Raw genomic sequence first — 14,107 nt, forward strand, 5'->3', positions numbered from 1 at the left:
TCTGAATTTGATTTTAAATTTGAAGTTTTTAATATCAAAATCTTAGTCTGAAGTCCAATAGGTCGCCAAGAAAATATTGTGAACTCTGTATAATTATGAAGCCATTAGTTATACTTTCGTCATTTTTACCTAATAGAGTTAATCATCCCACGGATTAAATACGTCATTCCATTTCTATCAGTGTAACTAAAATATTAGTTTATATACTCTATTCTTGTGTATAATCACATAAAGAAAGCTAAGTTGTGGTATGATTGTATTCCATCATTCAATGTGATGCATAACCACTGCATAGTGCTTAAAAACAGAAACACATAAAAAATAGCGAGACACCCCCATAATGTCTTCCTTCAAAACCAAAACATAGTAATGTTTGGTAGTGGGTTTTGGCCATTTTAAATTAGTGGAATAATTACATTCATATTTGTTCACAGAGGTAGACAATACTTTGGGGGAAAGTCCTATTTGGGCATGAACAAGTATCGAGGATGCTACTTAAAACAGGCAAAATGAATGAATGATATACTTGTACAAGTATATCACTAATGTACATTACATTTAGGCTTAACCCCCTTTAATGCATTACACACTGCAACTAGGTAGAAGATATGAACCTGCAGGTAAAACCAAATGTCAGAAAGGATATTTTAAAAATGTAAATAAATTGCGTGGATTTCATAAAAGCGGTGTTTGACCAGTGGTATACTCCTAATGTCACCCTGCCACAGCATGCAGAAACACAAAGAATGCAAAGTTTGTGCCAAATTGCCATTTTTCATTGTATATCTCAGATTGATTTTTAAGGGTTTAGAATAATTGCCACACTCATGTGATCAGTTAACAAATTAACTAACTCCGTGGGGCTTCAAATCCGATAGTAGAGCTTCTGGACGAACATTAATGTAATTTTGTTCTCAACTTCATAAACTTCTGTTTTACTAAGTGTGTGTGTGTGTGTGTGTGGGGGGGGGGGGGGATGAGAAGGAGGCATGCAGAGCTCTAAGTACAGAAGCTTCTGTTCAGGATTTTTACATGCTGTGTCTTTTGCCCACCTTCCCTTACCGTATACTGGTTTCTCTAGTTACCACCACTGGAATGGTGCTGTTTCAGTGTTGGAATGTTGGACGATTGATAAGAAAATGGATCAAGTTTAATGGCGCATGCTCTTTGTGCCACCAGCAGTCTCTTGCTGAGAGCATGCTCCAGAAGCGGGAACTGTGTGGCATTACACTGAGCATGTATATGCTTTGTGTTTCTGTGCCACAGAGAAGAGAAATGAACTGTGGCATTCGCTCCTGCGTTTTGAACATTTCTGCTCAGAATTTTTAAAATCGTATTGTGTCCTCTTTGTAAAATGGTACTGCTTGGCATTAGCCGATCAGTCAAATAACATCTTGATAGCATCTCTTTTAAATGATGTAGTCTGTATAGCATTGTGAATTGAAGGGCATACAAAATAAAGCCTTCATGTGTTTGTTTCAGAGGATGAAATGTGGGGAAAATGTGATGCTCAGGATACTTCTGTCTCTTGTCTGACAGTTGTAGTAATTACATAAATGAGTGTTGTGCAGAAATTGTTGTAAATGTTAAGTCTATATTTTCTTCATCTTGGTTTTCACTTCAAAATGTTCAGAAACTTATCTCTCTATTGCCTTTATTATGAGAACAAACTGACTTTGAGTTTTCTTCTTTCTCCCCCGCACCTTTTCTTTCAACAGGATGAATTTCACCCGTTCATTGAGGCACTTCTACCACATGTCCGTGCAATCGCCTATACTTGGTTCAACCTTCAGGCTCGAAAACGCAAGTACTTTAAAAAACATGAGAAGCGAATGTCAAAGGATGAGGAAAGAGCAGTCAAGGATGAGCTACTTAGTGAAAAGCCTGAAATTAAACAGAAGTGGGCATCCAGGCTCCTCGCCAAACTGCGCAAAGATATCCGCCAAGAGTACCGGGAGGATTTTGTGCTCACTGTTACTGGGAAGAAGCACCCATGCTGTGTATTGTCCAATCCTGACCAGAAGGGTAAGATTAGGAGAATCGATTGCCTGCGACAGGCTGACAAAGTCTGGCGTCTGGATCTAGTCATGGTGATCCTGTTCAAAGGCATCCCCTTGGAAAGTACGGATGGAGAGCGACTCATGAAATCCCCACATTGCACAAATCCAGCACTTTGCGTCCAGCCACATCACATAACAGTATCAGTCAAGGAGCTTGATTTGTTTTTGGCATACTACGTGCAGGAGCAAGGTAGGAAGCAGATTGTTGTGTTTCTATGTTAGTATGTCAAACACTGGTTCCAAGCAGCCTTTTTTCTTTTAAGGGAGGACTTCCAATGATACATTTTTCTGTGGTGAATATACAAAACTTGGGTATGTACACATTTGTAAGTCAGCATGTATACGTATACACAGATACACGTTCATTCCAACAAACGTGTACTTGACACATGCATATGACATACGTGTTGTTTGTTTTTTCTTGCAAAAGGAACAAGGAATATTTGAGTTCCTTTGAAGTTCATTTTTGTCAAAAACTGGCAATATGTTGGATATTTTTTGCAGTTAGTACTGCAGAAAATATTAATATTTTATAGGTCTGTTTTCAGCATCATTACTGACATATGCATATGTGTGTACTTGCACAGAAACATACATACAAAATATAAATATTTACATTTTCTTTTAATTACTTCTGTTCAATGACTTGTGCTTATATTGATCAATCTGTTATTGCTCTGAAGAGCAACTATAAACTTTCTCAACTGTTGCAAAATCAAACATAAAATAGGATTTAGCAAAGAAACATTGACATAGCCCCAGTACATATTGTTGTTATATAGTCAGAATTATAGCATGCAATGTTTGCATTTGATCATATTTTAATAACCACTCTTTGATTGTATGAACCACTTCAAATTACCAATATTAATTTTACTTTTCAAAGATACATGATGCAGATTTGCCCAATTTTTCCCCTCAGTATAATATTTTCATAGTACACTGATGCACATCATTTTACTTAAGAATTGTTTAAATATGGAAAATACTAGGTACACTTAAAAAAAAAAAAAAAAGAGGCAGTTAAACTTAGAGATATAGGACTAAAAGGAAACCAGCTGTTCATAATGCTCTACAGATGATTCCGAAAAAGTATTTTGCTTGTCAAACTTTATGTATATAATTCATTGATAATAGTATTCATTTGCAGGTCATCTGAATCATAAATGGATCCAAGTAGATATATGTTTTAATATTTCTGAAACCCATGAAATGCATGCTCTTTCTTATAGGTCTTTTTTTTAATTCTCTTGTAATTATACCATCCTCTAGAAGTCTTTATATTACTGATTATCCACATTAATAAAGCATTTCTTTTTTAGCTGTAAATCCAAACTGGGTAAAGTTTGAACTGCCACAGATGGTGGGCCATTTCATAACTTGGCCTGGTGGTGGGCAGAAATGGCCTGCAGAAAGGCAGATGGCAGACAGTTACCTGATGCGTTGTATATAACTAGGGAATTTAACTGAGAAATTAACTGAATGGCTTTTATTAGTAACAAAAAAAAGTAAAATGGCACCTACCTTCATTTGGCTATAGATTTTATTTATTGTATTAATTCTGTAGAAGAACACATACAACAGTAAAGTTTTTAACGAACCTCTATTCTTGAATTCATATTTAATTCCCCAAATTGTGTGTTATGATCATATAATTTAAGTAAAGCAAATTAAATACAGTGAGTTTTGCTGGATTATTCATAATGAAAAAATATAATTCGGTAGTTGGTTCTGCTTGTTTTTATTAGCTTTTTCTCTCTCTCAGGAGTATACAGTGTATATACAACATTTGGTTGTTTTGCAGTGATTTGATGTGGCTGCAAAATCTGGCAAAACTGATCCAGGAAAACAAAAAGAAAAGTGTTTACTGTCTGTGATAGCTTCAAACAAAACATCTTAATTATATGTTATAACTCTAAATTTCTTTAGTGCAAAAAGTTCAGGAAGTGACATTATGGAAATACATATAGTAAGACATAGTCTTAATACTAACACATTTTACCTGTCTGTAAAATATATCTTTCTGAAAGTCAAGACTACAAGAGGAAACAAAATGGTTCAAGCAACTCTGGAACCAAGGAAACGTAGGGTCGGTATAATCTCTTAAACTTTGTCAATTTTTAAGTTGGTGGCAAGCTTTAACTTGAAATGGGGAATCAGGATGGATGAGGGGCATTACTGGATTATTGGTTTGAATGAATTGACAAAATACGTTATTTTAAGAAGTGTCAAAATAGACGTGAATAAGATAACCGTACGCTAACATTATGACACCATTCATATTTCCAAAGATACAAGGAGCTACTAAGAAAATATACTGGAAGATAAAGTTGATTAACTTATTTGTATCAAGTCACCATTGGTAGACCCTTTGTTTATTGTAAACTGTGCATCTAATTTGTATCTCACTGCGTTGCAGTAAATCTCTTGTTAACATGTGGTGGCTCTCTACTTTTGAAGAAGTCATGTTAAGTTAACTTTGTATTTTTTTTCTTTTGTCAAGCTTTTAATCTTTCTCCTCTTTATCGAGAGCAGTTCAGTTATGACGAATTGCAGTGTAATTGATTAAGGATGTCAGGTTTTGTAAAAGATACAGCAGTTTTATTGACTTCATGCTTATCTAGCACATGACTTTTTATTTCTTTTTTGGTATATGAAAACCTACTTAATGATGTCATATACATTAAGTATAGAAATAAAAACAATTCCTGAAAGAAATATGAAAAAATAATAAGTAAGTGAAACAAAATAGAGGGTTTTTTTAAAAAAAAAATGACTAGGAGAAAACGTGAGGAAGAATAGTTAGAGTGCCAATGATGGTTGCCAGTGGCACCAGGATTGGCATCAGACCTTCTTTGTTTAGCCTAGGATGCCTGTGATTTGTTGGTTGGCATCCGCATTGCAGTGTGGAGTAATGTTACAATATATTGACAATTTCCAGATCTAGAAATGTCAATATCCTTTTGGTTCTTTATAAAAGGGGTTTCTACTTCTTGTATTCAATGTTTCTTTTGAAGGAAGAAATAAAGACCCAGCCTATCAAGTTTTGTCGTTGACCAACTTTATCTGGTTCTCCTTTTTGCTCCTCTTTCAACATTCAGCTGTTTTCTCCCCCCCGTCTCTTATTAGCATCCTCTTCTGTTGCAGAACGTAAAAAAAATTAGAAGGGGTTGGACACGGGTTTCAATATTGCTGCTTTTAGTGGTTTTGGGGAAAAAACTAAAGTTTACATTATGCTCTATACCTAGGTCATTAGAATGCTTAGCATAAAAAATTCTTTTAAAAAACATATTTCTCTGGTGTTCTGCCTATTTGATATATCTGTCTATTTTTTCTGATTAAAAAAAAAAATTAGTAAATGCCACGATTACCATTTCTGTTGACAAAACTAGATATTTTTTTGTTATCCGATAGAAAGCATGTATCGTTTGGTATGAACTACATCTCAGTCCATAAAATCATTTGGTGGTATTTGATTCAATCAGTGCAGCGCTTATGCTGTGTTTCGTTGCTACAAGAACCGCCATTTTGTTTGTCAAGTGCCAGGAGGAGGAGGGGGAAGGCAGACAATGTGCTTGATGCCAATAATGGTTGCCAGTGGCACCGAGGTTGGCATCAGACCCTCTTTGTCTAGTTGCTGAATGCCTTTGATTCGTTGGTTGGCATCCGCATTGCAGTGGGCACATTGGAAAGTTTTTGACAATCACTGAATGAAAGCTGCTGTACTTGTTTGCTGCAGTAGAACCTCAGATAATATAAATCCTTTCCTCTTATAGATATTTTACTTAATCCTACAACAGATGATTTTAAAATTTGCATTGCTGTGTTTCTAAATCATAAAATATCTACAGTGATGTTTCTAATCTGTAGAATTCTTAATCCTCATGTTGTTTTTGTTAATGTTTTTTAACATAAATAAAATACAACCTTTATATTAGGTATTCCATTGCATACTGAATGAAGCACAGTGCACCTTGAGAAATGTTTTCGAAGTCTAAAAGACTAAAATAATAGTAGATGCACTAAGCATTTTGAAGTGTTTTTTATGTGCCTGTTCCTATCACAGTGTATTTCTCACAAAAGTTAGATTACCTTATGCTTACACTCTTCCCTTTCTCGTGGTGTAAGAGTGATATAATTGGAGAGCTTTAACCCCAGGTATTAATCTAAATCAGGAGTTCAGGGAAGGCGCTTTAAACTTAATAATTAAGTATCAGTGCAGCAAAAAGATACAGTTCCTCTGAGTCTGATATAGTTCAGACACTCCTAAATTTTTAAGTTCTTAAAACATCAAGATGTTAGAGTTCCAGCTGCACTAATTCTGTTACCAGGAAATCAACAAAAAGGCTAAATGATTTCTGTTGAAGTTTCCTAGATAGTTAGCATTAATACTGCTTTCTGGTTAACCACCATTATCTCTTTAATTAATAAGAAGGATTAGCAGTTCTACCCAAAGGGCTGCACAGAAGGAAGTCTGGCCTATGTGAATCCCTGAATCGCCAGACTGTGTCCTGTCTGTTTGGGGGAAAGGAGGGGGTGGGGGGGAAGGGAGAGAAAGGGGGAAGGGAGGGTGTAGATTGAGCTTTCTCAAGAGTGGGTAGGGGAGAGCTGTATGTGTGGAAAAATGCATCTATTGCACCACTAGGAAGTTTACAGATCTCAAGAGATTGCAACTGTTGTGTGCTGGCACTTTGTACAAACCACATGACTTCAATAGTCTGCAGTTTAAACTAACTCAGGCTTACTGATTTTTGGACTGTACTTCGTCCTGTTATTAAGTACATTTTCAGATAATCTGAACAGGAACACAGAAGTCCATGTGTCTCATCTGCATTGATTTGAAACAGTATTTAGCCTTTTTAACATTGACAATTGTGGTTAATTTTTTTTGAATGGTCACATCACTCTTTTCATGTGGAATATCATAGTAATCCATATGCATTGTTTTCCTATGAAAAGTGTAACTTCATTTAATAAGACATTTTATTTTTTTTTTTAAAATATGGCACTTCTGAGTTATAAGAGTTAACTAGTGAAATACTAGTGGTGTAATAGTTCAATCTCTTTATTAAGTTTTATTTTTTAGGTAACTGACATCTTTGAACTAATGTACTTTGTTAATATTTTTTATTAATATTACTAAAACTTTAGATCATAGTTAGGAATATCAAAGTGGTAATTTTAAAGTATTTAAAAAGTACATGAAATTATTTACGATGATTAGTTCAGTTTAGGAATAAAGTTTGAAGATATTTTATTCAGTTGAAAACTATATGCAACAATATATTGCTGCATAATCTGTTTTATGTGTGATTCATTTAATGCTGGTGATATGCAGGTGCTCAAAGTGCTACATCATCCTCGTATACTTAGAACCAGAGTTTGCGCTTCTTGTGCACTTCAATGCCTATGTGTTCAATGAATGCAAAAATGGGCCCAGAAGGATCAGGTCATTGAATTACTACTTGTCCCAACTCCCATTTCCTCGCAGGATTGGCCCATTATTGAAAATTTAATATGGGAACATAAAATTAAGTATTATAACCATTTTGCAGAAGGGTACACCAAGGCACAGTGGTTAAGTCACTTACTAAGTTCATACAGTAAATCAGTGGTTGAACTGGGAACAGCACCAAATAGTTCCAACTAACATCTTCCTAACCACTAGATTATATGGGTTAGTCCTTGTCATGGCATGGAACTTCAGTCATGGCATACAGCTTCACAAGGCAGTTCCAGGTTTAACTGTCAGAGCCCAGGTGCCAATATGGAAACTTGGCATCTAGGTACTGATATGGCAAACTGAACCCTTGTGTTAGTAACAATCTCATTTTTGGAACAAAGCCAATATGGAGCAGAAGAACAAGTTTCATATTTTATCAATTCTGATTTTAAAATTGTGGTTTATCTTTAGCTGGCAGATTGTTATATTATATTAAACATCAGTTTGCTTTGATCAATTCCAGTTTAACTGGAATTATGAAGAAAATAGAATATTTAAACTGAAAAAATACTACATGCTTCTTTTGGCATGAAAATACATACGGTACCTCATCTGTGCTGAAAAGAACAGGCATGACATGCATTCATTATTAAATGATCATGGTTAATTAGATGTGAACATGGATTTGGTAATGTTTTCCAAATGGTTCTTGCAAATATTTTTTGCATGAAGATATAGGGAATTAAAATATTTGAAAAGACTGCATGCTATTCTTGATTTTTTTTTTTGGTCTGTGTGTGTCTACTGACATTTTGGAATGCAGAACTAAAATCCAAAATGGATGGTAATTTTTTTGTTAATTTCCCATCAAAGTGGGACTCTTAGGGGTGGTATATGGTTGGTCAGAGAGAAGGAGGAACTTCTAAATATTTAATGATAATGTTCCTGGCTTGTATGAAAGAGATGCATTTCAAGAAGGGTTCTGTTCCTCTTGGTCTCAGTAGTGAGATCATCACAGGATTAAGCAACATAGTTCCTATTTAAGTCAAGGAGAGTTTTGTGGTTAAATCCTGTGGCTCTGTTTGAAAGTTTAGGGCATAATCTTTAATTTCTGATATCATAGTAATTTCCATGGCAACAGGGCATAAAGTCAACACTGGATTATTGCCTTATTGTAGGGTCAAACAAAAAATACTCAGAGTTGTGAACAAAAATGCTTCTTTTTTTAAAAACGTAAATAACTTTATTAATTTGTAAGGGAAATGGTTAAAATAAGAGACAAAGACAATTTTTTTTAAACATTCTCATTTTCCTAAATGTTGAAGATGTCTATAGTTACAGTGAAGGCTTAGTTAAAGGTGAATTAAACACTAATACCATCACACTTTATATTTTAAAGTATATTACAACAGAAGTGCTGTCAATTAACACACTTTAAAGGTGCATACATTGTTTGTGCTAAAGGAGGCTGACTGAGCAACCCACCTGTTTTTTCCAGGCTAAGATGTCCAACTTTCTTTTCCCCCTGGCCCCTCTCTGTGGTGGAAGAGTAACTTTGGAAATCTCAAGGACTAGTGGTTACGCTATCGGAAGCTCTGGTTATTACAGCAGCATACCACAATGCCAAGCATAACAATTCAGGAGGCTTTCTAAAGACTTATACTCCCTTCTCAGTGGCAAGGTGGTATGTTGCTTTACAGTAATCATTTGGGTTGATGAACTTAAAATACCCTGCCAAGTTTTACTGCTAATTTAACAGAATAGGTTTAATACTTACATTTTGGAAGAAAGAAGAAATCACTTCACTCTGGAGATACTTTTCAGATGCTAAGTGAAGAAAAAGGAAAAAAAAAGCCTGTCTAATTAGCCAAGGTTTGTTTGACAGTAACAAGATGCCACTCTTTATATGGAGGTTTCATGGTTTTATCTTTTTTAATACCAGTAGAACTTATAGAAACAGTTGCTAATAGACGTAAATAGAGGCAAAGCAATCCTAGATTTTAATTGGAGGTTTAGGTGCTCAAAGGTTAGTAAACGAGAAAAAAGTCCTATAGTATTATCTTGGTCAAAGGGAAAAGAGAGTTGATTTCTGTGCGTGTATATTATATTGTTCTTGAGCAGTGAGCACTAAATAGGGTTGAGTTGCGGTCTTGCAGTATCATCTCTCTTCCTCTCCCCACCTTTTTATTCATAACTTTTTCAAACAGATGAATTTTGGGCTGAAATTTTCCAAGCTTGAACTCAGCACAAAAGTGATTTTTTACTTTTCTTTAAAAGTTTGAGCTGAATGACTGCACCACAAGTAAAGATGGGGCAGAATTTGTGTGGGCTTACCCAAAGAAGGGCAGCTCTGCTTTGTGGGGGGGAGGGGGAGAGAAAGAAGATCAGAAACTGCTGCAAAAGGTGCTCGGTGGTCAACTTTGCAGCAATGACTCACCCCCCCATCCCCTTAGCCCCCAGGAATGTGCATAAAGGCACAAAACCGGTGTGGGGCAAGTCTATGTGAAAGCAGAGAGGAAGCCAGCACCCACCCTCCCTCCCCTAGTAGCCAGCAAGTGAAGGCGAATGGCAGGCTGGGTTTGGACCTGGTGTGGACATTACGCTAGTCGTCCCTTTTAAAGGGGGGCTGGGAAGGAATTTTTCACACACCACCAGAATTGGCTTTGGTGGGGGGGGGGGGGGTTTCACCTTCCTCATAGTGAGTGTGAGGATGGACCTTTTCTGGTGAATAGAAAAGGTGGTAGGCCATATGTCGCAACTTATTTTGTAATATTGGGTGGATGTTCAGTGCAGTATTCCATAGGGAGGGTAGCCAGTGACCAGATAAATGGCCTGGTAAACTACTTAAAAGGAGGTACTGGATAAAGAAACAGAACGGGGGAGGGGGTTTGGGGACTCCCATGACCGGTATGGTAGGGAGCCAACCCCCTCCGTTCTCATAGTCCACCTTAAGCCTCTTGCGAGGCTGGTGGATGGTAAGGTCCAGGCCAGGGGTCGCCTGCGGGACCTAGATGGAAACAAAGGGGGGCTGGTGGAAGCCCCAGAGAATTTATGTGAATAAGCATGGATTAAATAAACGGGGGCTGGTGAAAGCCCCGGAGAATTGATTTGAATAAGCATGGATTTGCCTGCACTGTACGCTTTATCTGCCGGGTAGTTCCAGACATCTATATAATAAAGTTGCGGCCTGATTAAAACCCATAACAAGTCTCCTGTCCTTCTTGCGGTATACCCAGACAATTGTTTTGGCCATTTTTTGAGTTGTGTGTGTTGGGAAAAAGAAAATGATTCAAATGAAGTTTTGCTTTATTGTATTTCAGAAATGGTTAGAGTTAGAAACGTCAAACCTGACTTGATTTTTTTTGTCCATTGAGGTAGGAATAACACTCGAAAATTTGTTTATTAGTTTTTGTGTTAGAAACATTTTTAAATCAGCACTTTTTTACATGAGCATGAGAACATTTTCTCTTAACTTCTCTGTGTTCCATTCCTCCCACCCAAATCACTTAAAATATCAGGTACACGCTGAATCACTTTAACTTTAGGCCACCCATAACTACTGAGGGCCTTAGGTAGCATTCCCGTAAGAATGTAGCTAAAGGCAGCTCAACCATTAAAGCTTCCTTTAGTCCTGAGCTGCCTTAAGCGTTTTTATTGTAAAGGTGCCTTTAAAACTAAAGTATAAGGGCGTCTTTGTAGCTCTCAGTGTCCTTCGCTATATAAGGATACCTTTACTGAAGGTACTTGTACAACTCTAAGGGCCTTTTAATTATTTTCACCCTTAAAAACAATGAACAGGGAAATTAAATACAAAAACTAACTGTAATGCAGTACTATCAAGCACACAAGTTAGGAAATTCAAAAAGTTAAGGTTTCTAATACACTGTTAACTCAAACATACCGTACGTTTGTAGCATTTTCCATATTATTTGCTCCACTGTAAGCGTGTAGAATTTTTTAATTTTAATTTCTGAATTTCCTAATTGTGCACATGACTCTTCAACGGTAATGCAGTATTAACAGTTGTTGTACTCTTCATTCTCACATGGGATGAATTTAAATAAATGAGAGAGAAGTATCAGCTTTTTATGCTGAACACAGTATGTGTGGTTTATTTTTTAGTCAGACATTTCTCCGTATGCTCCCAAAACTGCTTCAGTTATAAAATCCACTTATTGGAACATTAACTATTCTGATTTATTTTTTATTTAAAATAGAACCAACTAAAATATGCATACTATCTAATACAGAAGTTTCAAATTCTGTAATTTAAAAGTTTTATTAATATTCACAGACAAAATATATTTGAAATTAAAAAGAAATCTTGTTTTTTGCAAACCACATTGGTCAAAAATAACATGATTTTCAGCTTGATTTCTGAGTCAAATTAGGTCATAGCAAGTTGTAAAGAAACTTGTATTCAAATCTATAAATGCATCATATGTAGCTAAGCAACAGTATTTATAGTAGAGCCACTTCTTCGCTTCATGTATGTGTATAACTCTCCACTAATGCCAGTGAGAAAGTTGCAGAGGTATTGAAGGGACAATTATGCTCCAGTGTCTCTGGTTTAAAAGTGTGAAAATGTCTTCTAGTCAGGACAACGTGTATTTTATTATTCTGACATCTGCAGTTTCTGGATGGATTACCTTAAATTTGTTATGCCATGTTAAAAGCCTTGTTTTACGAGGCCAGCCTCAGCTCCTGGCCTTAGTGTCAGGAACCCTGCTACGTGATGCAACATGTCTTGTTAGGTTTAATTGACCAAAGCTGATTTGTTAAAACAAGTCATTTGTGCTGTAACTTATGCCCAGGCCAAGTTGCTACCTGAATCTCTTGACCTTGACTTGTCTGGGTCATGAAGTGGCTTCGAACTGCTTGACCTTTCCATTGTTTAACAGTGCCACTGTTTCCTCTGATTCTTTTGTGGTAACAGCTGACAAGAAGACTTCAGCCCTGACTTTACACCCCAGTGGATTTCAAGGCATCCCTCTGGAGTTGCTGTGTCTTCTGTTTGATATGGTCTGGCTGTAATAGTCGTCTTTTGTCTGCTGACAGTGATGGGGACAAATTGGCAGCCCTCCTTGGTGGAAGAGGTGTCAGAAGGATTACTGGTTAGAGGGACACTGCATTCTGTTTTGCTGTGTAAAAAAATTCCATTTCTTTTACCTAGTGTAGAATCATTATCTCTTCCAAGAGAAAATGCCACAATTCTGCATCAGTCAGATGCTCTTAGTTCATTTTTTGAACTTTATATCCACTTTAATGTGTCTATCAAAAACACCCTTTGAATGTAATATGCTGGAAAGGGGGCTTGGCCTTGATAGTACTTTAGGATGAAAATGTCAAACATGGACTTTCATTGTAGTGTGCAGTGTTGTTGTAGCTGTGTTGGTCCCAGGGTATTAGAGAGGCAAGGTGAGTGAGGTAATACCTTCTGTTGGTGAGAGAACTCTGTGCAAGCTCAAAAACATGTTTCTCTCACCAACAGAAATTGGTTCAATAAAAGATATTGCCTCACCCACCTCGTCTCTCAAACATGGACTTGTTACTTCATAGGTGCTGGAACTAGGGGTGCTGACACACCCCCTGGCTTGAAGTGGTTTCCATCATAGACAGGGTTTACAGTTTGGTTCAGTGGCTCTCAGCACCCCCATTATATATTGTTCCAGCACCCCTGTGTTACTTCCATTTTTTAAAGAATTGCTTAAAGTTAAAGGGACAGTTCATATTAGTGTCACAAATGGCTAAGTAACTGATTTCAGAATTATTGTAAAACTTCCTTTTTAGCTAGCTTGTATCCAGGGTTAGCTATGGTCTCTGTAGAAAAAGACTTTTTGCCTACTATGTTGATGTAATACCTAAATTTATTAAGAGAGAGGAGGGGAGAAGAGTGAGTGTTTTACTTCTCTCTCTAAAATTCTTGCCCTTGATGGTACAGTGCTTGTACTTTTTAAATGTCTGTGAATTACACTTGGTTTGACGAACAATCAATGGTGCAATATCCCAACACTCTCCATAGTATGTATGTCGCTGTTTCTAAGCTCAGATTCTTCATGTGTAATGTGTGCTTCCCACAATCACTGTTCAGCAAGCAGACTAGTTGATCTTTTGAGATGGGCATGACCTCTAATAATCTTCTCAAACCCTGGGACGTACAGGAAGATGTCCCTATTGTAATAATTGAGTAGGTAGATCTGTGTAAAAATTAATGACATAGTATGGTCTAACTGATTTTCAGAAATCACAAGGAAATGGCTATTGGGCCTACCAGTAATATTGCTATGATAAAACAGCACTAAATTGTAATCTAGCGCTATTCAAATAGTTAGTAGGTTATTAATTTAAGGTCTCATCCTGAAAGTTTTACTCACGTGAGTAGGCCTATTGAAGCAAATTAACTTCACACAAAATATTTTTTTCTTTTACAAAATACCATTAATTTGATTTTGCAACACATGATCATACATTTTTTAAAAATCCATCTGTGTTTTATGAAAAGCAAAAATGGTTTATTAAATCTGTGTGTATGTATATATAAAATAGTAGTTTGGTGTAATTATAAATGGCCAAACTGCTCTTTTAAATTTGATTTTGGGGTGAG

General features: G+C 36.4%; 1 protein-coding gene across 45 annotated transcripts in view; it reads left to right on the forward strand.

The window, feature by feature from the left end:
• NFIB (nuclear factor I B) overlaps positions 1-14,107 on the forward strand; it is a 219,908-nt gene that overhangs the window by 12,379 nt on the left and 193,422 nt on the right. For 36 of the 45 annotated variants that reach the window (XR_010588659.1, XR_010588660.1, XR_010588663.1 and 33 more), the window contains exon 2: positions 1,719-2,250. Coding sequence is in view for 39 of the 45 variants with exons in the window: in XM_065549508.1 (XP_065405580.1) it covers positions 1,719-2,250 (532 nt within the window). In the remaining 6 variants the exon portion in view is untranslated. Of the gene's footprint in view, positions 1-1,162; positions 1,358-1,718; positions 2,251-14,107 lie in introns of those variants that run through there. The other 9 variants (XR_010588661.1, XM_065549510.1, XM_065549512.1 and 6 more) reach the window with 5 other exon arrangements.

The sequence above is a fragment of the Chrysemys picta genome, chromosome 6 (genome assembly GCF_011386835.1).
Source record: "Chrysemys picta bellii isolate R12L10 chromosome 6, ASM1138683v2, whole genome shotgun sequence".
NCBI lineage: Eukaryota > Metazoa > Chordata > Testudines > Emydidae > Chrysemys > Chrysemys picta.